General features: G+C 33.3%; 6 protein-coding genes across 6 annotated transcripts; 5 read left to right on the top strand and 1 right to left on the bottom strand.

Moving 5' to 3' along the window:
* The first annotated feature begins 1,924 nt into the window (after positions 1–1,924).
* Positions 1,925–4,942, top strand: LOC123916455. Its single transcript, XM_045967917.1, has 4 exons — positions 1,925–2,407; positions 3,175–3,288; positions 3,378–3,668; positions 4,547–4,942. The coding sequence occupies exons 1-4, from the start codon at positions 2,015–2,017 to the stop codon at positions 4,745–4,747; spliced, it is 999 nt and encodes a 332-aa protein (XP_045823873.1). The 5' UTR covers positions 1,925–2,014; the 3' UTR covers positions 4,748–4,942.
* A 919-nt stretch (positions 4,943–5,861) lies between these two features.
* On the top strand, positions 5,862–8,909 carry LOC123916454 (probable myosin-binding protein 5). Its single transcript, XM_045967916.1, has 3 exons — positions 5,862–6,929; positions 7,126–7,899; positions 8,502–8,909. The coding sequence occupies exons 1-3, from the start codon at positions 6,164–6,166 to the stop codon at positions 8,522–8,524; spliced, it is 1,563 nt and encodes a 520-aa protein (XP_045823872.1). The 5' UTR covers positions 5,862–6,163; the 3' UTR covers positions 8,525–8,909.
* Positions 8,910–11,523: 2,614 nt separating this feature from the next.
* LOC123916373 lies at positions 11,524–13,943 on the top strand. Its single transcript, XM_045967823.1, has 3 exons — positions 11,524–11,611; positions 11,881–12,824; positions 13,495–13,943. The coding sequence occupies exon 2, from the start codon at positions 11,883–11,885 to the stop codon at positions 12,822–12,824; it is 942 nt and encodes a 313-aa protein (XP_045823779.1). The 5' UTR covers positions 11,524–11,611; positions 11,881–11,882; the 3' UTR covers positions 13,495–13,943.
* Positions 13,944–14,494: 551 nt separating this feature from the next.
* Positions 14,495–16,528, top strand: LOC123917867 (F-box/kelch-repeat protein At5g26960). The gene has a single exon (XM_045969744.1). It carries the CDS (start codon positions 14,807–14,809, stop codon positions 16,067–16,069), a length of 1,263 nt encoding a protein of 420 aa, XP_045825700.1. The 5' UTR covers positions 14,495–14,806; the 3' UTR covers positions 16,070–16,528.
* Positions 16,529–17,050: 522 nt separating this feature from the next.
* LOC123915296 (cation/H(+) antiporter 4-like) lies at positions 17,051–19,288 on the bottom strand. Its single transcript, XM_045966433.1, has 2 exons — positions 18,332–19,288; positions 17,051–18,160 (listed from the first exon to the last, which is right to left on the bottom strand). The coding sequence occupies exons 1-2, from the start codon at positions 19,286–19,288 to the stop codon at positions 17,051–17,053; spliced, it is 2,067 nt and encodes a 688-aa protein (XP_045822389.1).
* A 2,217-nt stretch (positions 19,289–21,505) lies between these two features.
* Positions 21,506–23,961, top strand: LOC123916796 (cysteine proteinase inhibitor-like). Its single transcript, XM_045968337.1, has 3 exons — positions 21,506–21,688; positions 22,367–22,574; positions 23,776–23,961. The coding sequence occupies exons 1-2, from the start codon at positions 21,521–21,523 to the stop codon at positions 22,559–22,561; spliced, it is 363 nt and encodes a 120-aa protein (XP_045824293.1). The 5' UTR covers positions 21,506–21,520; the 3' UTR covers positions 22,562–22,574; positions 23,776–23,961.
* The last annotated feature ends 3,300 nt before the right edge of the window (positions 23,962–27,261 follow it).

Raw genomic sequence — 27,261 nt, 5'->3', positions numbered from 1 at the left:
CCTAATAACATCTTGCTTTTCTGATAGTTTGTAAGAAGCCTATCATGGCAAACAAGTCAAAGAAAGCTACACACTTGTTCTGGGATGTTAAAGGTGCCAAATCAAATCGGTACTTTGAAACGAGCTGGGGATGCTCATTGGGGATCATATTTCAATTGTTTAATAAATATGTATGAAGCAACTTGGTTTTTTTAAAAAATTACAAAGGAAGGAACAAATTATGCTACACGCGGGGATGCTTATAGTGCTTATAATTACTTGAAGTGATTTGATTTTATATTAATCTTGTATTTAATGAGAGAAATAAAAGGATAATAAACGTGCTTTGTCGAGCTTTAAAGCTACAATCTTAGGATAGAGTTAATGCTATGATTTTGGTTCGTATAACAAAAAATATTAGGCTTAAATGCAGTTTTACCACTTCTATTTTGAAAAATGCGGAATTTTACCCCCCCTATTTTATAATTTGTTGGATTTTGCCCCCCCACCAAAATTTTGCACAAAATCTACTTCTGAGCCTCAAGTTCAAAACTTCGCACAAAACTCAATTTGGATCAATAATTCACCAAACTGGTACCGAAACGATCGCAATCGAGTTAGTTTTCCACAGAATCAAACTCCACTAAATTTGGAGTTACGGAGAGAGATTAATTACCGTTTTAGTGAAGGTCTGTTCAAATTAATTATCGTATGAAACTACTACTGGTATTTTTGTCATTCCTCTCACCCTGCAGCTCATTTTTTAATACTATTTACATGTATGGAAATCTAACGAAATTACCCTTGTTGGCATTTAAATTTCGTCGAATTTGGAGTTACGATGTGTTCAGTAGACGATGTTGAATTTGAAGATCACAAGTAGATTTCTGCAGAATTAGTAATTGGACATACCTTCACTAAAACGGTAATTAATCTCTCTCTGTAACTCCAAATTTAGTGGGGTTTGATTCTGTGGAAAGCTAACTCGATTACGGTCATTTCGGTAGCCGTTTGGTGAATTATGGATCCAAATTGAGTTGTATGCGAAGCTTTGAAGTTGTGACTCGAAAGCAGATTTTTTGCAGAATTTTGGGGGACATACCTTCACTAAAATGGTAATTAATCTCTCTTTGTAACTCCAAATTTAGTGGGGTTTGATTATGTGGAAAGATAACTCGATTACGGTCATTTCGGTATCCTTTTGGTGAATTATTGATCAAAATTGAGTTGTGTGCGAAGCTTTAAAGTTGTGACTCGAAAGCAGAATTTTTGGGGGGGCAAAATCCAAAAAATTATAAAACAGGGGGGGTAAAAGTCCGCGTTTTAAAACAGGGGGGTAAAACTCCGATTTAATCAAAATAGGGGGGACAAAACTGCATTTAAGCCAAAATATTATTTAAGAATTGAGAGAAGATAGTTGAGATATGTTGTCTACTAACGTGACGTCTTTTTGAATAAGACATCATATTACGATTCTTGATCTCGATGATTTCAATTTAGCAACAAGATTTGGACACTCTCTTCTTAAAGAGAATAAGGTTTTAGAGTTGAAATATTTTTTACTACCATTAACAAAGAAATGAGTGTAAATATTTATTCATAATCTATTATTAATGATTTTAAGTCTATTGTACCAGTAGAGTATTATTTTTATATTTTTTAAAAGAAGAGATTGAGTTAAAATGCTTAATAAGTTTCATAAAAAAAATAGTTTAAAATAACCCAACTATTTTTTAATGAAACAAATTTTTGGTCAAATTACTTACCTCAAACTGAATTTCGAATTACCGAAGAAGATTCATTCTCAAAAAAGATGAAAAATATAAAATAAAATTATGGAGCTTAAAGAACATTTTTACTCCTTAATTTAAAGCACAGTAAAACTCAATTTTTATCTTTACTCTAAAAATAAAATACTATAAAAATAAAAAAGTGTTGTTATTGCTGTTAATGCAGATGGTTTAATTACTACTAGTCTGGGAGGAAAATCGGTGAAGAAAATGGAATTTGGTGGAAGAAGAAGAAGAAGAAGAATATGATGAAAGAAAAAATAAAAAAGAGAAATATGGTTGCAATTTCACTATACAGAGGTAATCTTCACCGTTCACCAGATGTTCCTCGTCGATGGTTAATGCCAAACCCTAAAATCTCTCTTAAAGATTTCAAATCTCTTTTAGCTCGTCGTTCAAAAGCACTTTCTTCTACAACTTCCTCCACCAACCCTAACCCTAACCCTAACGTTCTCGATGATGCTCCATCCTCTGTAAACGATAATCAACAATTACAATTACAGATTTCTAATCAACCGGAATTGCTTCATGGATCCGATTCGTTAACCGTTGATGATGCTTTGGAGATACCTTCTAATCAACCTCTTCCTCCTCCTGCTGCTCATGCTGCAACTCACATGGAAAATCAGCCTCTCACTGTAACGTTCTCATTTTTCATTTTTTTATTTTACAGATTAAACCGTTAATTCAGTTCAGAAATTACTTTTCTCTATTCCTACGGTATTTAGAATTGATATTAAGGTTCTGATTGGCAAAATAATAGCGGATAATTGATAAGCTGGCTTACGGTGGATGAACTTGTAGCGAATAACAGATAGCTGATAAGTTAGCTTGTTGTGAATAACCTTTACGCTAGTTTATAGCTTATAACGTATAAACTAGCTTATAATGGATGAACCTGTAGCGAATGGCTTATAAGCTAGCTTAGAGTAAATAACTTATACGCTAGTTTATAGCGGATATGACAGCTGATTGAATTTGTAGTGTTTGATTAAATTAACAGTTGAACTAGATTATAAATATGAAAATGTCATAAAGAACATACACTTAATTAACGCAATCGATGCCATAGTGTCTGATTGTGTATAAGTTGTCCTTTAGTGCCTTGTCAAATCTACACGACACGTATTAGTTTAGACCCACTAGTTTAAAAATCCCAATGGATTATCTTTTGTGACTGAGCAACAAATTACAGTTTTAAGGAAAATGCTACCAAGAGTCTTAAGAGTATTGGTTGAGGCACTAGTTAGCAAGACCTTACATTACCAAATATGTTGGCACAAATTCCAAATAATGTATGCAGCTCTAAACCAGATTTTATATACTTGATTTGCTTATACAACCCTGCAATTAGTTTAAATGGTTCTTGCATTGTGTGCTTATAGCATCATTGTTTTTGTGCCAGATTACTGGAAATGATGTAGATCTTGACGATAAAGAGAAAAGGAAAAAGGAAGTTGGGGACAAGTTACAAGTTTTGAATGCCAAGAAACATAATCTGGTGTTAGTGTTGAAGCAGGTAAACAGATGGTTTGCTTTGATGCTTCTTTATGTGTGTTCTTGCATTTAATTTAATTAATGATGATAGTTGGCTGCATTAATTGGCAGATTCTAAATGCAGAGGAGGAATTGAAGAGACGGAACAGTGTGCAACAGCAAGCACAAGGCCCTTCTGTTCCACTTAAAGCTGATGGAACCAATGATACCAGTTCAGTTTCAAGGTATATGGCTCCGAGGATCGGGTCTGAAGGAAATCTTGTTGGTGAAGTGGATGGTGGTGAAGCTGATGATTTTACTAATCATAATATGCAGCATTCTCATCTTGTACTTCGGACCAGTAGCATGTCTCCTTCTTCAGAGTCCCCTCTTAGGAGGACCCCTAGTGGTCAACAGAACATGGTAATGCACATGGTTTATCACAATTAGTCATGCCATAAATGTGTTTCTGTTTGTTTAGCTGTCTTTTTTTACTCCTTTTTATTGAGAATTGGTAGTTTGATTGGTGTTTCTGAAATGAATTTATGAATATTGAATTATAGGCTGCATGTAGGAAGATCAATTCTAACTAACTACTCATGCATGTGATGGATTCCCGAAATTATAAAAAACTGATATATTAAAAATGAAAGAGTAATACAGTTGTGATCTGATATATTAGACTCTGAACGATTTCCTAACAGCTTCCTAGAAATTTGAATAACAGATTAAAATTTAAAACATTTCAAATATAATCCTATATTAAAATTTAAAAATAAAATTGCAACATATAATAACTAGATAACAGATTTCTAATTCTATTATTTCGTATCTCTTCTAGCATAGACTCTCCAAACCATGGTCCCACTACTCTGTCTTACTCTTACTCTATCAGCATGCAACTAAATAGACCCAAATACTCACCATTCACCAAGTATAAAATTGTGCCTGCTCGAAGGAATTTGCACTTGTTTTAGCCCTGGTAGTTGTATCAAGTACCAAAATATGTTCAATTTGTATTATTTGATTTTTACAGTGGCTAAATTGAATTTGAGGTCATGTTTCATGATGTTCTCTGATATCTTTTATTGTTATGATGTGATGCTACAAGCCTCTGCTATCAAAATATTTAATCTTATCTTTCTCCTAATTTTAGCTGGTTACCATGTTAGTAGATACTCTCATCAGTAGATCAAGTCATTTTCAACTAAGTGTTATTCAAGGTCAATCTAAATTAAACACATAAATAATTGGTTCCCATACATGATATATAATTTATGCTGTTATGACTTTCTATGAAGGTTTCAAACCCTGCTCGGGGAAGTTTCACGGCTACTGGTAGTCCATCACGCTTTGCTCATTCAGGACAGCAGGGAAATCCAATGAACCTACCTTCTGTATCTGTGTCAGGAACTAGTTACATTGCATCATCCCCTTCCCCAGCGGCATCTGGTGGCACTTCTGTTTTTAGAGATGCGCGGCACCCGAGTCCATGGAAGTAGAAATCCTTTTCTTCCTCGTACCAATGTGAATGTGTTAAAGTTGTTGATCTCTGTACTCTTGTTTCTGTATATAATTCTCAGAACAAGCTATGCTACCTGTCTCCATGTACTCAAAATTCTGTGTATTTTGTTCTTAGTGTCCCCAGATTGAGATGGTCTAGTTTGATACAATAATGCCAAATTATTTTTTGTCTACTCTCTTTAACTTGATTTCAATGAGATACATAAAAATTAGATTTTCTTTTTTACAAAAATATTCTCTCACCTTCCTCCTTCTACACCACTGAATCTGCAATAAAATTATCCCTACACATAAAATTTTATTTTAAAGTGTGGGGCAATTTTGTAGAACTCTAATTATTTCCATCCAAATTTTGAATCAACATTCTTGAAGATTTATAATAGCCAATGCCAGAAGCACAAGACAAGAATTTCAAGGGAAACAAAAAGAAATAGAAAAAAAGGAGTAAAGAGAAATTATATATGATAACAAACTTGATAACATTATTTTATAATATCATATAATTGACACACCTTATAATTACATGATAGGATATATATCACATTTAAATGAGAAAAAAAAAAACTTAATCGAAGTATCATGAATATATATTCCATTTGGTCTCATTATAAACGTTTCTTTTAGATTCATTGAATAGATAGACAAGATATAATAGTTATCCAATAAATCTAAAATGATTTTTTTGCTTATAATAAGACCGAGTACGTTTTAATTTATATTTTCTCTATCCTTAATTATAAACAAAAGTTTCTTTTTAGATTTATTGAATAACTGATGAATCTGATTTTATAATACAGTCCATATTCATGGGTTTATTGAATGAATCTAAAAAGTAAGTTTTGCTTATAATTAAGGATGGAGGGATTCCTTCTTATGATGAACTTTATTTCTTTTTATTAGTTTTTGCTGGAAGTATGTCCTCTTTGTAGTATGTTTTTGTATTTTGAAAATATAATTGGAAAATTAAAAAAAAAAAATAAAGAAAGAAGAGGACATGATTGAGCGTTATTTCAGGTAATCTTTTGCTTCCCACAACAATTGTTTGTCTGTTGTTCTATTTAAAGCTAATTGAGTTCCACCATCCATAACTCTGAATCAATAACTTGTCTTCAAAATAATTAAACCATAATTAATAATAATAACAACAACAACATTTCACATTTTTGAAACAAACAACATTTCACATTAATTCTGTCTTCCTTTTATTTTCTCTTGCAGTCAGATGAGAAGAGAGAGAAAGATCCTGATCTCGTCCGCAAACAAGGTCATGATCTTCCTCCATCTTTCCACATTAATCTGAGGAGTTACCATCTCGATAAACAAATACACATTTTCTTAGGTATTGCATTCACATTGTTACATATAAGGAAGAGGAAATTAAAATAAAAAATAAAATGGCTAGTAGATCATTTTCTCATTTTGTTGAGGAAGAAATGGGAAAATTCCCACACTTTGTGATATATATGCTTCTTGAATGGGTGCTAATATTCATACTCTTCCTTGATGGTTTTCTAGCATTTGTTGCTAATGAGTTTGCAAGATTCTTTGAATTGAAAATACCTTGTTGGCTATGCACAAGGTTTGATCACGTAATGGTTCATAGAAATCCTGATTTTTATTACAACGAATCGGTATGCGAGGCTCATAAGAAAGACATGTCGTCTCTCGCATTTTGCCATAATCACAAGAAACTCTCTGACATAAGGAAAATGTGTGAAGGATGTTTACTTTCATTTGCAACAGAGAAGGAATCAGATTGTGATACCTATAAATCACTTGTGGGAATTTTGCATAAGGATTTGGAATGTTTTGTCGAGGATGGACAACCTATTCAGTTAAGTTTGAAAGATGATGATGGTTTCATGATGCAGTTTGACATGAATAGTAGCCAGAAATGTTCTTGCTGTGGACAACCATTGAAAGTCAAGTCGGCGTCTTCTTATTCTTCTTCTACTTCTTCCTATTTGCCAAAAACGAAACGCTCAGACTCATTTGCGCGAGCCCCGACTCCATCCCCAAAAGCTTTCCCATTTTCAACATCTAAAAATGATGAACCGAATGCTCTAGATTTGCCTCACATTGGGTATACTCCACTCAAGTTTATGACACGAAATGACTCTGAGGTTAAAGAGGAGAATGATGGCCGCCATAACGTCAAATGTAAGTATTCACAACATATATATGAATCAATATACCAATTTTTTTTGCATCTCTTTAATCTAAGTTTGGATAAGGGTCTAGGTTGCGATTTTAGGTTTTGCGATCTTACTATCCTCTTTCAATTTAAAGCAAACTCATGATTCTGACAACCTTAGATACTATGGTACATAACAATGGTTTTGTTCTATATGTATAGTGAAGGAAGACACGAAATCCGCCGTGCCTCTATTGGCGGAAGGGGAGGATATACACGACGATGCAAGCAAATACACACCAACATTTACAAGAGGCAATAAGTTCTTTGGAATCCCATTGTCAGATTCAACAAACAACAGTCCAAGATGGTCTTACAGGTTTAACAAGAAATCGCCATTAGAAAAGACAGAATTGGCCAATGAGTCGAACGAGGTAATTAATGCTATTCAAAATGATTTTGATGATGCTATGGTAAACAATTTAAAGAGACAAGTTCGTTTGGACCGAAAATCATTGATGGCATTATACATGGAGTTGGACGAAGAAAGAAGCGCTTCAGCTGTTGCTGCAAACAATGCAATGGCAATGATCACAAGGTTACAAGCTGAGAAAGCAGCAGTGCAGATGGAAGCTTTGCAGTATCAGAGAATGATGGAAGAACAAGCGGAATATGATGAGGAAGCATTGCAAGCAACTAATGAAATACTTGTAAAAAGAGAGGAAGAAATAAGAAATTTAGAAGATGAATTGGAGTTTTATAGAAACAAATATGGAATATTAACAGATGAAGGTGGTGGTTGTAATAATACTCCTTCATACAGGCACAATGAAGGAAGAGGAGAGGATCAGTTTAAAGATATCAGAGCAGATAAAACATATTTGCTTGGTCGCATGAAGAAGATAGGAAGTAGATCAACCTTTTCAGAAAATGGAGGAGCTCACTCCTTACACTCTGACTCTGAAAGTAGTGTTAATAATATAGACAGTGAGACAGGTAATTAACTAAATACAAACTATGTTTTATTTGTTCTGTACTATGATGCACGGACATTTCTCGAATTAAGCATATTCTGGTGTGTGACACAACACCAACACATATAATTACATTAAATTATATCATTTTCTTAAGTTATTATCGGTGTCGGCATGTCAGTGTCGTATTTGGTGTCCTTGTCGGTGCATGTGCTTCATAGGTTGTTTACAAACTATATATTATTTCTTCTGTATTATCAAGCACAAACACTTCTCGGATTAGGCGTGTTCCGGTATCGGACACGCATCAGTGTCCGATACAACACCAACACATATATGTAGTGTCATTTTCTTAAATTATTATCGGTGTCGGTGTGTTTCTGACCGTCTTTGTCGTATTCGGTGTTCTTTTCAGTGCTTGTGCTTCATAGGTTGTGTACAATGGTGCCTTTTTATTTTATATATAAAGTTTATATATAGGTAGTATTAAAATTTGAAAATATTTATCAAAGTGTAATACTATGTAAAAAACATGTTATTTGTATTTTTTTCCCTAACTCTAGTAGGTTATATATTTAGTTCATTGTAATTTCTCATGCTCATAATAATATTTGTTTTGTGCAGAAAAAGAAGGAAATGAAGCATAGGTAGATGAATAAAATTTAAGGTTGCTCCAGACAGGAACAAAAACATAGTATAGCAGGTTGAATCTCAAAGCATGTCCAGGCTTTCTTACCAGTTCCTCTTTTGCAAATTAGTTTATACTTTTTCCTTGCATGGAAAAGATTCAAGTTATTATTATATCTCAATTATTAAAAGAGACTATTCCTTACTGTAAACTATAGTTATTCACTATTTTATTATGTTAATTAGTTGAATATAGTTTGTTAGTCTTTTTCCTTATATTATAGGATAGTTATAGTTTGGGTTCCATTACATTAGTATATACACATTGGGGTCATCTTTCCCAATTCATATTGTACTGTACTTTCTTTCGATATGAATGAATAATATATTATTCATTTTAATCTTTTTCTTTGTTTCTCAATTCCTTAATTACAACATAAAAGTGTGTGTTCAAATTTTGAGTTCTATGTTTGTTCATCAAAAGAAAAAATATAACCAAATCAAATAACTATAAGTACATCTTGCTATCTTTGTATTTCAGGGAGACGACATTTGTGTTTTCATTCCGAATGAGCTGAATCATAAATTTGAAAAAGAAATCCCTATAACCATGAACAACACTTGCACAATGCAAAATAACTGATCAATTGCCTCATTATCAGATATTATTCACATACACGTTGTATGATACAAGAAACATTATTAGTAAAAGACAAAATTCATCAACTTAGTATTTCATGTTGTCTTCTCATTGTCATAAATGTACCAACAATGAATATTATGTCTTCTCATTAGTGAATCTTATTTCTTTTCACAATTTGTCCCCATGTTTCTTTTCCAAGTTTATAAACCATTCAATATTCACAATAGAAATCACAAATTTTCAACTAAACTTCAACTTCATTTCTTAACTTCAAATATCAAAAAATGACTTCAAGTAAACATGTCCTTCAAGGTGATCCTATTGGAGCTTTCTTAATTATACATGTTCCAAATGAGGATACAAATTTTCTAATTTAATCTTTCTTACAAAGTTTCTAATTTTTCCTTTCCTGCAAGTTAATATTTTGTTTACTTATTTTTTTAATAGCGATATGGTGAAATCGATCCAAATTCAATAAATTTTGTTTACACTATAAGTTCAATAAATTTTTCCCACATTTAATATTTATCTTCTTAACATGTGCCCTGAGGACACATGTTAGACACATGTTAATATTCTCCTTATTTAATTAAAAAATAAGGCTTAAATGCACTTTTGATCCCCCTATTTTCAAAAAAATGAAGTTTTGATCCCCCTATTTTAAAAATCAACTTTTTAGTCCACCAATTTTAATTTTTTTTGAGTTTTGATCCCCCATTCAATTTTAAGGCTAATTTTGTTAATGTGGCATTGCCACTAATGCATATCAGCGTCCACGTGGACAAATTTAATATCAATGTCATTATTTGTTTTTAATTCAATAAAAATTATTTTATAAAATAATTTCATTATTAAAATTATAGTATTTTTTAAAAAGAAATCAATCAAAAAATAATTCAAAAACATCAAAAATCACACCAAATAATCCATAGCTCCCATTATCATCATCCACTTATCCAGTTATCCTTACTCTTCTTACCAACCCAGAAAACAAAATAATCACGTTTCATCATCATATCATCATCGTAAACTCATTAAAATAGAAAATCCCAAAATTGACAACCTCTAATTTATTAAACCTAAGAAAAAAACAACAATCACAACATGGACATGATCCTCTTTGATTCAAATCAAACAATTGCATATTGAAAGCAAATTTTGTGTTTCAAGAACCTCCAACTTTCATCATCATCCAACTTTATATAAAACCAATCTAGATTAAACTTCAAACTTAAAACAATTTCTGGATTTTCATTCAAACTCATCCAAAGTCATAGATAGTTTAAAGAGTATGAGTAATTTCTATTGAAACACAAAATCATCTATAATTTCTTTTCGTTTTTAAAATTTCAAAAATTGTTGAGTTTGAACGGAAACCATAGGATCAGTGAAATCCATAAGGAAGGATTCTCTCCGACGGTGAATAAAATTCTAGTAGTTGAAGGTTTGATAATTAGGGTTTCAAATTTCATATTTTATAAGATTTAACAATTATTATTTCAGTTGAATATATAATTCTAATAATTAAAATATTTTATAAATAAAGTTTTATTAAATTTAAAAATATATAATAATGACATGGATATTAAATTTGTCCACATGAATGTTGCCACATCATTAGTTACAAGGCCACATCAACAAAATTAACCCCAAAATAGGATGGGGATCAAAACTAAAAAAAAAATGAAAATAGGGGACTAAAAAACTGGTTTTTAAAATTGGGGGACCAAAGCTTCATTTTTTTGAAAATAGGAGGACCAAAAGTGCATTTAAGCCAAAAAATAATCAATGGCTTGCTTGTACATTAGCCAACTTATAATACTCGAAAAATTCATACTCTAGCAATACGAAACTGCGTATGTAGAATAATATAAAAAAAAATTCTTAATTTATAACAAAATTTATATAAATTACTCGTATGTAAAATGACATAATAATAAAATATATTTGATGCAATTATGTATATTTTGTAATAAAAATTAAGATAAACTTAACTATACTTGCTCAAAAAAAAAAAACTTAACTACGATTATATTAATTCAAAATAGGTCTATCACCAAATATTCCAAATTAAAGAAATAATATTGTTATAAAGATGGGTAAAATTTGCAGTTTAGTTAAAATAATAATAGCTAGTTTAACTGTGGTAGAAACTTTATACCAACATAATGATAATATAAAAAAAAAATTAAAAGAAAAATAATAAGCTATTTAAAATAACATTCGAAAAATAAATTATAAGTCAGTAAAATAAGTTATGAACTCGTGTAAAAAAATATGTTATAATTCTTGTCAAAACAATATTTAATAAAATAAAACAAAAATAGACGGCCATCACTAGTCCTACTTACTTGTGGCAAAATCTACACCGTTAATGAACTGATGGCTCACAAAATCTATATATATCTATCTAACTAACTTTCATTTCAATCTTCATTCTTCTTCACTGATCTCAGATTCTCAGGTTCTTCTCTCTATTATCTCTCACGTTTTCAATTCATTTACTTATTTTTATTTTCGCACCATGATTGTTTGTGATCAATAATTAAGTTTTGATTTTTTGATTTTGAGAACACTTCATTTTGATTAATAATGTTAATTTAGTGTTCTCCTAATATGGATTTGGTTGCATTTTAGATTAATCTATGTGATTATGCAAGCTATTGATAAACAAAAGTTAAGTTTGTTTTAAATTTTAATCTGATTTATTTTTATTGGATTTGCTATATATAGAGATGTCAAAATCTGATAAACCAGAAGTAGTGAAAAGAGATGATGAAGAAAAAAAGGAAGATGATGAAAAGGGTGGTGGATTTCTTGATACAGTGAAGGGTTTTATTCAGGACATTGGGGAGAAGATTGAGGAAACAATTGGGTTTGGGAAACCAACTGCAGATGTTGCCGCGATACACATTCCTTCGATTAATCTTGAAAAAGCAGATCTTGTTGTTGATATTTTGATAAAGAACCCGAATCCGGTTCCAATTCCTTTAATTGATATTAACTACTTGGTTGAGAGTGATGGGAGGAAACTAGTTTCGGGTTTGATACCGGATTCTGGTACAATCCATGCACATGGAGAGGAGACGGTGAAAATTCCGGTTACTTTGATTTACGATGATATTAAGAATACATATGCTGATATTAAACCGGGAAGTGTTATTCCTTATAAGGTGAAGGTTGAGCTTATAGTTGATGTTCCTGTGATTGGAAGGATTACTATACCTTTGGAGAAAACAGGAGAAATTCCGATTCCGTATAAGCCCGATATTGATCTTGAGAAAATTCAATTTGAGAGTTTCTCTTTTGAAGAGACTGTTGCTATTCTTCATTTGAAGTTGGATAATAAGAATGATTTTGACTTGGGACTCAATGCACTTGATTATGAGGTATGGCTTGGCGAGGTTAGAATCGGAGGTGCTGATCTTGCAAAGTCTGCAAAAATCGAAAAAAGTGGGATTAGTTCAATTGATCTTCCAATTACCTTTAGGCCTAAGGATTTTGGGTCTGCACTTTGGGACATGATTAGAGGTAAGGGTACAGGCTACACTATGAAAGGACATATCGATGTTGATACACCCTTTGGAGCAATGAAATTGCCTATTAGCAAAGAAGGTGGTACTACTCGTCTCAAGAAGAATAAGGAAGATGGTGGAGATGATGACGATGACGAATAGGTTTTTTTAACTTCTTTACTCTATGTTTCTTATTTGCTCTTACATATAATTTAATGCTTGTACTCCAGAAAGAAATAGATTCATGAGTATTTCTGAACTATTCACTTTGCTTACGTTCGTTTGTATAATATGATTTTCCTTCAATCATGAATAACGGTAGGTAATCTTTTTCATTTGTTTTTGTGTATGCATATGTAAGTTTAGGTTTGATTACAAAAATTTGTTTTAATTCTAGGATGTTTTACTCGAGCATGATAGTAATAATTTTAATTCACTCACTCGTATCTTGCATATGTGCCTAAGAGTATAGTTTCCAGACTATGCTTAATTGAAGCTGATAATAGATTTATTGAATAATCAATAGTACTGTGTCTACTACTAAAACAACAGAAATAATTATTTTTTTAAGAAAAAACAAACAAGATTCAGGCTGTCGAAACACATTTATTTTACTTGATTGACTGATCTTATGTCATGTAAAAATTGTTTGCATACCTCTCACCTCATGAATAGTTTTACATGATGAAGTCGTATGAAATTTTAACGCTATGATATTTTATTTTGAAGAATTTATTTTTATGGAAACTAACTTTTCCCAGCATCTTTAGTGTATTTAAGTAGTATTTTCTTATTCTATAGACTTAAACCATTAGTTGTTTTTCTTTTGTAGAATTGAAGAATATGCAGTAGCAAGTTATTAGTATCAGTTCTTATATTTACTGCTTAGAAAGTTAAGTAAAAAGGGACATGAACTTAAGAGACATTATTCAAAATGGATGATCATGTCAGTTGCAGTTTGGATTTTGCTCTTCTTCTTCAAGCAAAATTCCTGTTTTGAGTACGTCTACTCGTGATCAAATTAAAGACATACTCGTTGCACACGGGATAATGATGTTTTGTCAAATCTTTTCGGTTTTAGATGAACTTTGTGTGTGGTTTGTCCCATGTTTTTTTTATTTCCTTATTTGAAGGAGGGTTGTTATTTGCTTTGTCTTGTGGAATTGATGATGTATTATTTAAGTCAATAAACTCTGATAGTAATACTCACCAGTGTATAATCTGTAGATGTTATTCAAACTTTAATATATTATAAAATATAAATAATGTTACATATTTTAATTGCATGGCACATATTTGTTGTCTCTAATAGATGTGGTTTAGCAGAAAATTGTAAATCTCCTTCTATAGCACGGAAAGAAGGTAGATGCCATTTAAATAAAAAAATGCATTCTGTAATCTCTTTCAAGTAGTCTTCAAAGCTATCAACAAACATTTGGTCCAAAAATAAAAAGCTATCAACTAACATGGAAGATTTAAAAGTATATTGTCAAAGGATAATGCTATAACTTTGTATGATATGACTCTTCTTTTTTCAATTTTCAAGGATTAGCTCATATTTTATCCATGACTCAATTTCGGATTTTATTGTTATTGTTTATCAAATTCAATGCAAAGGGCTTGTCTATCTTATTTTCAAAGACCATTTTGTAGGTAAGCATCTGTATATAAAATGTTTGTGGTATTTCTAACTTCTTCTTTTTTTTTGGTGAATTGGTATTTCTAACTTTCAATTGGTTGATTGGTGCCACTAGATTTACCCTATGTGAAGTTGTCTTTCGTAGTATATAAGTGATAATATGAAAACTACACTTTGAAATGTCTCCACATATATTATTATTATTATTATTTTGAACAGCTTATATTTTATTTAGGAATGTTAATTTACATCTATTAACGGGAATCTCCGAGAGAATTATCTATCCGTGACTTCAAATATCGAGATTTTCCCTCCATGAAAACAAAAATGGGGGGAAATTTTTTCTTCGAGTACACTTGAAAACAGAAATCGACGAAATACCACCACTCTGCAGATTCTTCCTCGAACCCAACCAAATTTCTCATATTTTACTTTAAGAGTGAGAGTTCATGAAATCTTGAATCATTTTCACTTTTCAATACTTTTCTTCTCTCTTGGTTCTCAAATGAGTGGTGAGAGAGAAAGCTGCAACTCTCGACACTTGACATGGCTCATCAAATCTTGCTTCCCAGATCCTCCTAATCATACCACAACAAAACTCACTACTTCTTCTTCACATTCAAAAACGCAACCCCACCCTACTTCCCCTACACACCCCACCACCATATCCTCCCTCCCAGACGACATCGTTTTAAATTTCCTCTCTCGTCTCCCACCCTCTTCCCTCTCTTCTCTTTCCTTCGTCTGCCGTCGCTGGTCCCTCCTCCTTCATTCCCCTCATTTCTCCGACCTCCGCCGCAACCTCAATCTCCTCCGCCACACACTCCTTTCCCTCACCGCCACCGATTTCGGATTCTCATTCTCCACTTTTTCGAATTCGAATTCAAACCCTTCTCTTTCCCTCCCTTACTACGACGCCGTTTCACTCTTATCACAAGCGCGCGTCGCTTCAATCGGTCCAAGGATTTTCATCGTCGGTAGAAATGCTACTGTCAAGTACGACACATGGACAGAAACAGTGTCTCCTTGCTCCGCCATGATTTTTCCGCGAAAAAAATTCGCGGTCGCCGCCGTAGCCGGAAAAATCTACATCGCCGGAGGAGGTTCGAGGACGGATACGGTTGAGGAGTATGATCCTTTGACAAATACGTGGAGCGTGATTGCTCACGCGCCGAGGAGGAGGTACGGTTGCATTGGTGCTTCATCTGACGGAGTGTTTTATGTGATTGGTGGATTGAGAATTGGCGCGTCGGAGAAAAATGAATTCTCCTCACGCGCTAATTTGGGAGCTGAGGTTTATGCAAGTTCAATGGATTTGTTTGAGGTGGAGGGACGTACGTGGCTTAAGAGTCGGACTGTGCCTGGTGGTGGTTGTGTGGTGGCCGGGTGTGCGGCGGCGGGAAAAGTGTACGTGCTGACTAGTCATACGGTAGAGGTTTCCTTTTGGAGTTTTGATGCTAAAAGGAAATGCGGTGGTGGTGGTGGTCGTGATGGCGGTGGAGCATTTGGAGAGTGGGTTAAGTTAGAGAGTCCGCGGTTTCTGGCTCAAGTTAGGGTAGACTCAAGAATAAGGTTTAGCTGTGTGGGAATGGGAGATAAGGTTGTTTTGATTCAAGTTGGTGGGCGTGTTTTAAATGAAGAGAGGAGGAGGGGGTCCTCAAGAGAAGGGTTTGTTTTGGTGTATGATTGTGTGAGTGGAGAGTGGGAAAGAGGGGATGATTTGCCGGAGATTTATCGACGCGCCGCTTATGTGAGTGTGGAATGTTGAAAGTGGAATTTCATTAGTATTACTAGACGAATGAGTGAGATTAGCGGGAATTGGATCCTCTTCGGCCACTGAATGATCCTGTTTGATATCAGCCATTGATTTTAATTAAATATTAGCAGCCAACACTATAGTATTATTGATGGACGGTTCAGATCTACACAGGACATAAAATTTGAGAGAAAGGACAAGAGAGGATCCGGATCCGAGATTAGTGTCGGATAAGAAGCATTAGAGAAATGGTTGGAGAAAATTTAGATCTATAGGGTGACCAGCAGACAATGCTCCGTGAAAGAAAGAAAAGTCATTGGGATAGGGGTAATCTAAGGTTGGGGTCCCTTTCTTTGCAAGAAAGAGATTAATTATTGGTTAGTTAATCTTTGGAAACGCTGTCATTGGCTTGTTTTGTCTTCTTTGTATTTTTTGTCTTCTGTGAAAAATGATTCTGTCTTTCTTTATTGATTTTTTTTAGTAAACTGATTGAATTTGAACTTTCTTTAGTAAAGTTAGTGGATGAAATAGTTTATACATCTAACATGATATAAAAGAGATACAGCATGTAATTAATATTAATATTTAATTTTTTAAATAACATGATACGAATAAAATTGGAAGAAAAATGATAAACTTTAAATTATAAATTAATTAAATTAACTTATCAAAATAAATTATAAGTTAAGAATTTAATGCATATAAGTGCATTTTCTTGTAAACATTTAAACTTTTATCAAGGATAATCAATAGACTTTATACAGATTATGTTTACAAAATCATGAGCCTAAAGATGGCTATTTAAAGGTTACAGAATGTGATCTAAAAACTAATGAAAGAGTATTTGATAAGCATCACTTCAGATAGGAGTGACTTGTTGAATAGGAAGATTGAAGAAAAATGAGCTAGAACATTAGTACCCCTAAAGTTAGAATTACCCCTAAAGTTAGAAAAAGCATAAGCTTGAAACAATTAGGAGTAGAAAAAAAATGGTCATTTAGAGGTAATGGACTTGTTTACTTGTTGTTGTTGTTGCACAACTAAAATTGAAGCTTTACATTCCATATCTCGCGAAGCTAGCAAATCACCAATTACGCCTAATTCAGGATATTCAGTCCAATTTTCTAAACCAAAAGTTTGCGGAGATTTAAGTCCATTACGTCTCCCAACTATAATAAAATCAAATTTATTGGCTATTTCCTTTATAAAACTAGTTGTTTGAGATGCATCCTCTATAGTTTTTTGTTCATACTTGACATTTTCATGTCTAACATAAGCTCCGCGCACTTCCCTTAACTCCTCATCATCGATCATTTCCTCCCAACCCGTTGAATTGTGTTCACAAGAAAGCAATCTATAAACAAACAAAGTGTTGTCCAAATTTTTAGAAAACCTTTTAGCTAAACAGAAAGCTTCTCTATCATCCGGCCCACCGAGGAAAATCATAGCTACTTTATAAACTTGTGAAATGTTGGTTGTCGAACCACGGTCAACCAAAATCCCAACTGAACAAGGTGCTCTTTCCAAAACCTTTAAATTCAATGATCTTACACTGTTGTCTTCTGATTCAATTGAACCATTTTTTAACCATCTTATGTGGAATGGTAGAATTATAATAGCTGCATTTTTATCTAATGCAAGGTAACAAACATCTTCGGGCATAGATGTTGTCGGTGATATTGATGTGTATGTGTTAGCTGTTGCTGAACCAGCATGGTCACGCTCGAAAAGGTCAAATGTAACAACTAACTCTATCGAGTAGTTTTGTGTGGATCGTTTTCTTTGCTGGAGACGATGTGATATGAAAATGGGTGTTGTTCTTCCAATTAATTCCATCAAATATAACACGTCTGCAACGAGTGCATTGTCTGGCGCGGGAGAACAAAGGTTTAAGAAATCCTTAATGTGAACCATGTGAATTGCTCTGTGTACAACTGCAACTAACCGAAGCTCGGTGTTTTGTTTCAGATTCATTATGTTTCTCTTTTGATACCCTGCATATTTTCTCGATGGGTCGTATAATAATTTCACTCCTACTCTTGAGATTGTTGCCAAGATTAAGGTTGATATTACCATAGCACCTATTGCTTTTTGAGATCGTCTCTACAAATCAAAATCAACGAAATTAGACATATTTTTGCCTCAATCTTTTTTATACAAGAGTCAACAAAAATTGATGTATCTGGTCAATAACCAGACCAGACACATACATATATATATATATATACATATATATATCTTTATAAAAAAAGATCTATCAGATGATGAACTTACGATTCCGTCGTAGATAAGAACGAAGGAGCAAGTATCAATGACACCTTTGCAACTCAAAATGAGAGCAAGACAAAGACCATCACTTGAAGGCATATTGCAATATTTGCAAACAATGAAACACTGAAATAGCTTAATAGTATGCACCAAAATGATGAATCCAAAGATAACAACAATAAGGATAGGAGGTCCACACATAGTTAGATTCACTTTCATCACACAACAAGTCACAAAAATGGGTGTGAGAATCCATGTAGAGAACAAGTCAAATTGATTAACCAACTCTGACCCTAATGGTGGTCCTTCAGGAACTGCAAGGCCTAATACAATGGCACCTGCAAAAAAAGGTTGGTTGAATTTTCCAGCTAATATACCTAACATGAATAATGCAAACACAATGAAGTGTATGTATATCTTGTTAATTGGTTTTCCTTCTGGTGTGTTTTTCACCATCAACATCATTATTGGTCGCCCGATTAACGGAATCCCCACGAGGAAAAAAAAGAATTGAAATAAGTTTTTAACAGCCATTAACAATCCTCCCTCAATGGCACCCACAATGGCGGTTCCTATACCTGCCAAGACATTTTTTGAGATGTCGATCAGGAAAGCCGATGACAATGCAAGGCGGCCAAGTTCGGAGTTGAGGATTCCAAGGTCACTTAGGAAAGAAGCAATGACCGCGAAAGAACAACCGCTATGAGCCATAAAGACAAGGGGTAAACCAAATGTTTCTTCCTCGCCAATTAGACTTAACCAAATATTGTGGGTAAAAACAAAGAAGATAATGCTAATTACGGAGGTTCCGATAAATGATAGAAGTGCAATTACCCAAGCTTTTTTGCCTGTTTTTGTTATTAAGGTCAAGTCCATTTTAACAGCATTTAGAAATAAGAAGAATATGTAACCGTAACATGATATGGTGTTTAGTATATCTGGACCACCAAATGGGAATAACATCTTTTTATATTTTTCCAGTGGTCCTGTCGGTATCGACGGACCCAGAAGAAACCCAGTCTGCAAAACAAAAAAAAAAAAAAACAAATTAGAGATTTGAGATGAATGTTATTATTTGTAAACATAACCAAAATAAGAATTCAAAATTTTCTATAACAATTTGTTCTTCTCTTCTTAATGTGTTCATTTCAAGAAAGAAAACAAAATGTTGTTGATCTTGCTTGTGAAAAGGGTAAATATGTAATGGAAATTTTATGGTTTTATTATTATGCATGCATATAAAATTATAATGGTTTATCTTTGTTGCATACATGATGACATTAATAATTGTATCTAATTAAGTTTAGGAAGAGATCAACAATATGATGTAAATTAGAAAGAAAGAAAGAAGAAAAGAGAGGGAGAAGGTATATACCATGACTTGTGAAATAAAATAAGAAAATCCAAAGCGTTTGAGAAAGAAATGTATGCATTGTGTGACCAAAACAATGGTAATTATTTGGATTTCCAACATTGTAAATGCAGATTTAACAGGGAGTGTAGTGTGATTAGCCCATATCCCTTCAGATATTAACATTTGTGGTTGTTCAATGCATACATTGTATGTTTGATAATGTGAAAGGTTATATGGATTAGGCACTTGATTTATTGAAGTGAAGAAAGTTTCACCAAAGTTCATTTTTCTTGGTTGCACTTAAGATATATTCAAATGCTTCCAGAAAAGAATCATATAATCATCAATCAATTTCTGGTTGCATTTGATAAATTCAAGTGATCCCAAAAAAATATAATATTATGATCATTCAATGAAATGAGAAGATGAAAAGTACAAAAAGAGAACGAAATCCATTTTTAGTCCAAAAAAAAAATGGTTTAGGTAGAAATTCTTATCTTTTGTTTCCCTTTATTTTTTTAATATTTTTTTTTGTGTGATTAATATGTTGCCAAGAGATAAAGATTTTGTTTTAATGTCGAGATAAAAGATCGAACTCAAAATCTCTAACATACTATTTAAATATTTTACTATTAGATCAAATTTAGTGGCTTATTTGTACTTCTCTATTTGTGTAACCTTAATTAATTTATTTTTTTGAACAAACCAAAAAAAATATGTATATATATATATATATATATATATAAGACAAAAAGTAGACGTGCCAAGAGAGACTAACAAAGGTACAATAGAGTCAACATACAATATCCAAAAAGAAACTATACAAGGTTCAAACAAAGCAGATGACTAGACTATCAACTATGACAGTTTAAAGCTAAAGTACTACTCTTCGCTTTCAACCACCTATAGGAAAAAGTCTTGATCTTGTCCAACATATGATGTAATGAATTTGTTGAGCCTCCAAATAATCTATGGTTTCTTTCGGTCCAAACAACCCATGCGCAAGCAAGCCATATGAGTTGCATAAAAGAATGACGTGCTCGAAGACCTCTTGGTGAAATAGTAAGCTGAACGAAATGATCTGAAATAGTTTCAGCAGTCACCAATGAAGATCCAACCCAAGAACTGACAAGAGACCAAAAGGAACTCAAAGTGCTACAAGAGAGGAACAAATGCTGAGCTGATTCAACCTCTCCACATCCAGAAACACAAAAATGAGCCGCCAGTGATAAAATGCCTCGAGTGACCAGGTTTGATCTGGTGGGTAACCTGTTCCGCAAGAGTCGCCACACAAAAATAGAGACCTTCAATGGAACCTTCAATAGAAACCATCTCTATCCACTAGCATCCTCCAACACCACTTGCCTAACAGGGTCAAGTTAATCTCTCTCAACTGCGTAACCCCCAAACGTCCATACTCCTTTTGTAAGCATATAGTTTTCTAATTAATCCAAGAGATTTTTCTAATCTACTATAAAATATTAGTTTAAATTAGTATTAAATTTATTGATTTCGTGCTAATTTAATATAAAAAATTGAAATGTGCAGCTTTGTTCCACATGAAAAGACATGCCCCACTATAGTAGATCTTCCAGGAAAATGGGAATTAGATATCGTGAGTTATATCAGGAGTCGGGTAGTGTCGTCGTATAATATGTGTAAGAGTCAGAGTTTGAATCTAGACACTTTATTTATTTATTTTTAAGCTAAATTTTTTTAATTATTAGGCTATCTGATTTAATTAGATAAGTTAAAAAATAAGTCAAAAAGTTAAATAATAATTAAATAATTAAAATAATAAAAATGAATAAAATGGGTGCAGTATAAAAGGAGGCAGATCCATGAATAGCAATAACAATAATAGCATCATCGAAGAAGAGAAGAAAAGAGAAGAGAAACAGAAAAGAATGACAACACTTGGTGGAGCTCGCGACGTGCCTGGAAGCCAAAACAGCCTTGAGATCGACGCTCTCGCTCGCTTTGCTGTTGAAGAACACAACAAAAAACAGGTTTCTTTCTTTCTTTTCCAACCAATTCCTGTCTTTTCCCTATTATTATGTCAATTTGTTTATCATAAGGGTATTTACTTAGTCACAATTCTAATCAAATAACTGTCTAGGAACCCTAAACTGTTTTGATTTCGTTGATTTTGAGGATATTCGGCGGAGTTTCCAGGGATTTATTAGATTTATTAAATAACTGATGTATCCGGTTTATATTGAGTCGACCGAGTTTTGAGGGATTTATTAGGTTTATTGAACAACTGATGTATCCGGTTTATACTGAGTCGACGGAGTTTTGAGGGATTTACCAGGTTTATTGAATAATTGATGTATCTGGATTATATTGAAACTACAGACGAAGCATTTGTTTTCACTCCCAATTTCCATATCGTCAAATTATGACGCATGATCACTATCACGTCAGCCTCTGTTAGCCATGTCACTGATTTTGTAACGGGAGTTGATGTCGGAGACAAAAATTGATGGTCTCATGAAATCCAAACAAAAACTTACATAAACAGACGTAAAAAAGGTTCATATTTTTCATGGACCAATTCGGTCTTAATTTTATTATATTTTCATAAACAAAGTAATTTCTCCGAGGTTCCAAAGTATTCATTTCAATTGCAATTTTCTTTAGTTTTTTTTGGATTTTTCATCATTTAGTTGGTGATTGTTATGCAGAATGCACTTCTGGAATTTGCAAGGGTGATAAGTGCAAAACAGCAAACGGTTGCTGGTACCTTACACCACATCACTCTGGAGGTAAAAGATGGGGCGAATAAAAAGGTTTATGAAGCCAAGGTTTGGGAAAAGTCTTGGGAGAACTTCAAGGAGGTGCAAGAGTTCAAGCTCATCCAAGATGCTCCTGCGCAGTGAAGTACTTAACTAGGTATTTTATCGCACTGCACTCTCTTGCCTGTTTCTTAAATATGAAGTACTTATGAAATTATAATGAATGCAAATCTTCAATATTACTTATTAGTTTTTTGTGGACATATGAATGAAGAAATGAGTTTAGAATGATTAGGGGAAGAAATGAGTTTATTAATGATTATGTGATTTCCATATAGATGGATAGTGTTGATGATATGTTACTGATATAATATGATGTGTTGAATGTTGATTTTTGGTTATTTGTTTGTGACAAAGGGTCGGTGAATGAAAGAGTTAGTCCTAAAGAAAATTCCGAGTGTTTTATATTAACTGAGAAAGTTTTAATTTGACCCTTTTTATACTAAAAATTATTTCTTTCTTTTATAAAAATTAATTAGAAATACAAAATAAACATTTTTTTTAGGACAACAATCCTAGCTTTGGTTTCTTGAGCCTTGGCCAAGCCTAGCCTGTATGTGACTAATGCCATAGAACTTTCGAAGTGAGATTGTAGTTGTATTAATTCAAAAGATCACAATTTTCCCTTTCAATTTTGTGCCAACTTTTTCATTGAGTTTTGCTACTTACTAGTGTTAATATGAAATGAGTTTTGCTCATACATGAGAAAGGAGTAAAAACAAACATTGTGGTAGAGAATACATTTGCTTTCACAAATGAACTTATGTTGGTACAAAAGTTAAAAATATAATATACCAGCAATGGATCGATTCAAGTGATACGAGACTTGAGCCCCTTAAGAAAGTGGTAAGGAGTTTGATCACTTAGGAAATTTGGTTGGGATAGAAGAACTTATCTTGTGTGACCTCCAAGTTCCTCGACAAAGATTAGTCGCCGCTAAATGGCAGTGGAAACTTCATACCTATAATGTAACAACAAAAAAAGTTTAAAGTATAATACTATGGTGGATAGGTAAAAATGTGAAGAAGTGAGTGAGAGAATAACTTTTGTTCTTACAAATGAATGTTGTTCGTTCAAAGAGTATAATATTATGGTGGAGTGGAAAAAAAAGAAGTAAAAGAGAGAATATGTTCCTTCAAAAGGTGTGTAAACTATTATGGTGGAGAGAAAAAAGAGTGAAAGAGACATAGAATAATTGTTTTTTAGTGCAAGAGATATAAATTGCTTTTGGTACCAATCAACATTATCTTTTCACATTATTAACTTTACATAATGCCATATGCTCCTTGATTTTTCAGGTGACTAAAAAGAATAAGCAGTATGTGCCCAGCATCAGCATGGCTTGAAGGTGAAAAGCCTAAGGATCATGTTATGTGTATGTATGGAATAAATCTAAAACATTGCTTTTGTGATTTCTTTCTTGTCAAGAGTGTTGGAATTTTAGTTTCATCACAAATCATATATGAATGAAATTAGTTTCTTAACTGATTTTAGTTTCAATGAGTAAAACATGACTGTGATTGGCTATAACGAGTTTAAGTATATATAATAACACTATCCTCTCTTTGTGTACGTTTATGTAACCAATATATCCAATAATATTTGATCATTTTACGCTGTCGGCCGAGCATCTTGTTTTGGGGATTAAAATGAGTCTGTTGCTATCATTCAATGATTTAATGTTCAAGATTGGTTCATATATACATATAAAATAAAATATTTCTCGCAACAATGGCGCATTTTCCTCTTCCTCGTCACAACTTTCTCACAAGTCACAACCATCATCTTTCCTTTCCTTCTTCATTTGTATGTTGAAATCTTATGTGACACCTACCTGTAGTCAGTACTTGCTTAACTATTTGGAGATGTTTGATTATTAAAATTTGACCCTTAATAAAAGAAATGCAAACAAAATTCAAAAGAATATCCTCTCTTGGAGGCCAAGACCGATGGGCACTAAATAAATTTTACCGATATTCAACCAAACTTTAAAACATTAAGAATTTAGCATTATTGTTTTGGTGATCATAAACAAATAAAAATACATTCCCGTAGGTAAAAAGAATAAAAATACAAGGAACTAAAATAGGTTCTACAAAAGTAGAACTAATCTTTGCCGCTCATTTAGATTCTAAAATTCTCGAGATATTAGTCTCTGCAGTTACATGCCGATGATATTTCATTTACACAAAAAAGTACAATAGAATCAATCTTACCAACGAGTACCCTAGGATGCTAGGCCTTAGGGAATTGCTTAAAGACTTCAAATAAATAAATTATTTAATCAAAAAATTAAATTTTTTTAATTTTCAATATATAATAAATACACACATCCTCGTTAACAGCCAATTTTTAGCATAACCCTTTACAGGACGTACTTACTGTTCAACTTCCAATACTAGTACTATTTGTCACAATCCTCGTTAACAATGGCAACCTCATAATCCCAAGATGACAAGTGAATTGCATCAGCCACAACCATTACTCCCCCTACTACTTTTTGTTCTTGGAATGCCATCACATTTTCTTTCATTAATTCTACTGTATTCAGTTAATACTACATCATTCATTGTTTTGGTGTACGCAAAATCTTTAACTATATTAGTATTAGTATAATATTATTGCTTGCCCCTTCATGTCTCTCAAATCTCACCTATTTAACCTTCTTCACCTGCACAATTCTCCAATATCATTTCCATCCAATCCTCTAAAATAGATAGTATTTTCCTTTTTACCCTCCTTAGTTCAATACAATGGATGTGGCACGACATGCCGAAGAGTGTGACGACTTCGATTGGACAACTATTGCCTCTCTACTACCAGCCTTTGAAGTTGTGTACCTGAAGTCTGATCAAAGGCTCATGATTCCTATGGGATTAGGAATTAATCCTGTCGCGCCTGCTACAGGTCGTGTGAATCTGTGTCCTGGGCTAATTACAAGATATTGGCAAATGACACGAATGTCATACGATCGGATGAAAGAACTGATGCAGCAAAACAGTCCTGCTGCCACTGTGCTGGCTGAAATTTCAACGCTTGAGTCTACACCTGGGACAGCTTTGTTTACTGGCTGGGGTACCGGTCCAGCAGTTGGCGAGGCTGATCCGAAGAATGTTGTTGATTGTGTTTACATGTTTGTTAGTAAGAAAGCTGGAATGAATTTCGATGTACGTGATATGGGTATTTTGAATGCAGACAATATGTCTGTCACTGATGTTGCTTGGAGGAATCTTGACGATGTCACTATTGATAGGTTGAATTTGAAGATAAATGAATACAGTTTGCAACAACTTGCTGCGCTGAATTTTGTTCCTTGCGCTGGCTCAGCATTAGCAGCCTGGACTAGAGCCTATGGAGTCGGTTGTGGCATTATGCCACATTCGACATCAAGAATGATGAAACAGTATTCTTGGACTGTTTCTGTTGCCAAAACAGAAGATGTAAGTGCTTGTATGGCTTGGGAGAAAGAGAACTACTGTTCTGAAAAGCCGATTAATGTGGTTTGCTTGAATATTATTGCACTGTTTGGTCTATTTCATCTAAATAAGGATCGTACATTTCGTAACAATGATTCTAATATGAACCGTATATGTACTTCTTGGCTTAATACTCTTTGTTCTATTACAACAAAGAGACTGCAGAATGAGATTCTTAACCAGAAAGAAGCACTTTGTAGGACTGCTGCTCATCCATTTGGACTGGCACAGACATACTGGCTCGGGCAGGTGCTTGGGAGGATGACTGATATGTTGGCATCAAACCTAAAGCTCCGGATCAACGCGTCGCCTCCACTAGTCCAAAGGATTATGATCTGTGATGCTACTTTTACCGATTGGGGTAAGTTTCGTGCGAGTGAATATGTTAACACTATGTATCGAAAGAAGATTGAGTTGATTCGTCAGGGTGTTGGATTAGTTAGAGAGTGTCCTCCTGCGTATTCGGAGCTGTATAAATATTATGGATTGGATGAGAAAAATGTTCTAAGCAGGGAAATAATGGAAGCTGCAGATACAATGATGCCAGCAGTATTTGGCTTTGCTGAGTCAAAATATGGTGATAAACGTATAACTATGGCTATGTGTTTTAATAGAGTGAAGAGGAATTATGGAGGAATCATTAATTTTTGGACAAAAAAGTGGAATAATGACATTGATTCAATGGATCAGAAAGAGGGTAAGAAAGCATATTAAACATTCATTTTGGGTTAAGGTTACTTGTTTGTCATTGATTATAGTGGATTAAGTCATTTGAGTGAAGAAGGAAAAATCTCTTTGTAAGGGAAAGATAGTTTTGATAACAATTTGTTGTGATCGAACTAAAAATGCTTTTGTATTCTTCTTTCCCTTTCTCTTTACTATTTTAGTTATTTACTTTAATTTCTTTTAAAATGATTTTCTAAATAGTTTGTTTCAAACAAAGGATTGACCAATGCTTTTGGATTTTTTTATCAGTCAACATAATCTCTTGTGGTTTTAATTACTTGAATAGAATAAAAATAATCAAACTGTAACTCTTGTATATAAATACGATATTTTTACTAATTGATCTAAATTTACATAAACTTGTGACAAACAAATTTTACACGCAACAAATCAGTTATGAGCTAAACAATGCAATTTATGTATATAATCAAGTGGAAATACAGGTTGTTTTGTGGGTTGAAAATGGAAAAAAAAATAAGTAAAAGAGAGAATATGCTTTTTTACGAATAAACATACGTTCCTTCAAAAGGTGTGTAAATTATTATGGTGTAGGTAAAAAAAAAAAATACAAGAGTATAATCA

The sequence above is a fragment of the Trifolium pratense genome, linkage group LG3 (genome assembly GCF_020283565.1).
Source record: "Trifolium pratense cultivar HEN17-A07 linkage group LG3, ARS_RC_1.1, whole genome shotgun sequence".
In the NCBI taxonomy this organism is placed as follows: Eukaryota; Viridiplantae; Streptophyta; class Magnoliopsida; order Fabales; family Fabaceae; genus Trifolium; species Trifolium pratense.
This window is presented reverse-complemented; position numbering and strand designations above follow the sequence as displayed.

Coding starts and splice junctions, on each gene's coding strand:
- LOC123916455 (XM_045967917.1), top strand. CDS start 2,015: ATGATGAAAGAAAAAATAAAAAAGAGAAATATGGTTGCAATTTCACTA. Junction 2,408..3,174: donor TGGAAAATCAGCCTCTCACT/GTAACGTTCTCA, acceptor TTTTTGTGCCAG/ATTACTGGAAATGATGTAGA. Junction 3,289..3,377: donor TGGTGTTAGTGTTGAAGCAG/GTAAACAGATGG, acceptor ATTAATTGGCAG/ATTCTAAATGCAGAGGAGGA.
- LOC123916454 (XM_045967916.1), top strand. CDS start 6,164: ATGGCTAGTAGATCATTTTCTCATTTTGTTGAGGAAGAAATGGGAAAA. Junction 6,930..7,125: donor TGGCCGCCATAACGTCAAAT/GTAAGTATTCAC, acceptor CTATATGTATAG/TGAAGGAAGACACGAAATCC. Junction 7,900..8,501: donor TAATATAGACAGTGAGACAG/GTAATTAACTAA, acceptor TGTTTTGTGCAG/AAAAAGAAGGAAATGAAGCA.
- LOC123916373 (XM_045967823.1), top strand. CDS start 11,883: ATGTCAAAATCTGATAAACCAGAAGTAGTGAAAAGAGATGATGAAGAA.
- LOC123917867 (XM_045969744.1), top strand. CDS start 14,807: ATGAGTGGTGAGAGAGAAAGCTGCAACTCTCGACACTTGACATGGCTC.
- LOC123915296 (XM_045966433.1), bottom strand. CDS start 19,288: ATGTTATTCCCATTTGGTGGTCCAGATATACTAAACACCATATCATGT. Junction 18,161..18,331: donor TTCTTATCTACGACGGAATC/GTAAGTTCATCA, acceptor TTTGATTTGTAG/AGACGATCTCAAAAAGCAAT.
- LOC123916796 (XM_045968337.1), top strand. CDS start 21,521: ATGAATAGCAATAACAATAATAGCATCATCGAAGAAGAGAAGAAAAGA. Junction 21,689..22,366: donor AAGAACACAACAAAAAACAG/GTTTCTTTCTTT, acceptor ATTGTTATGCAG/AATGCACTTCTGGAATTTGC.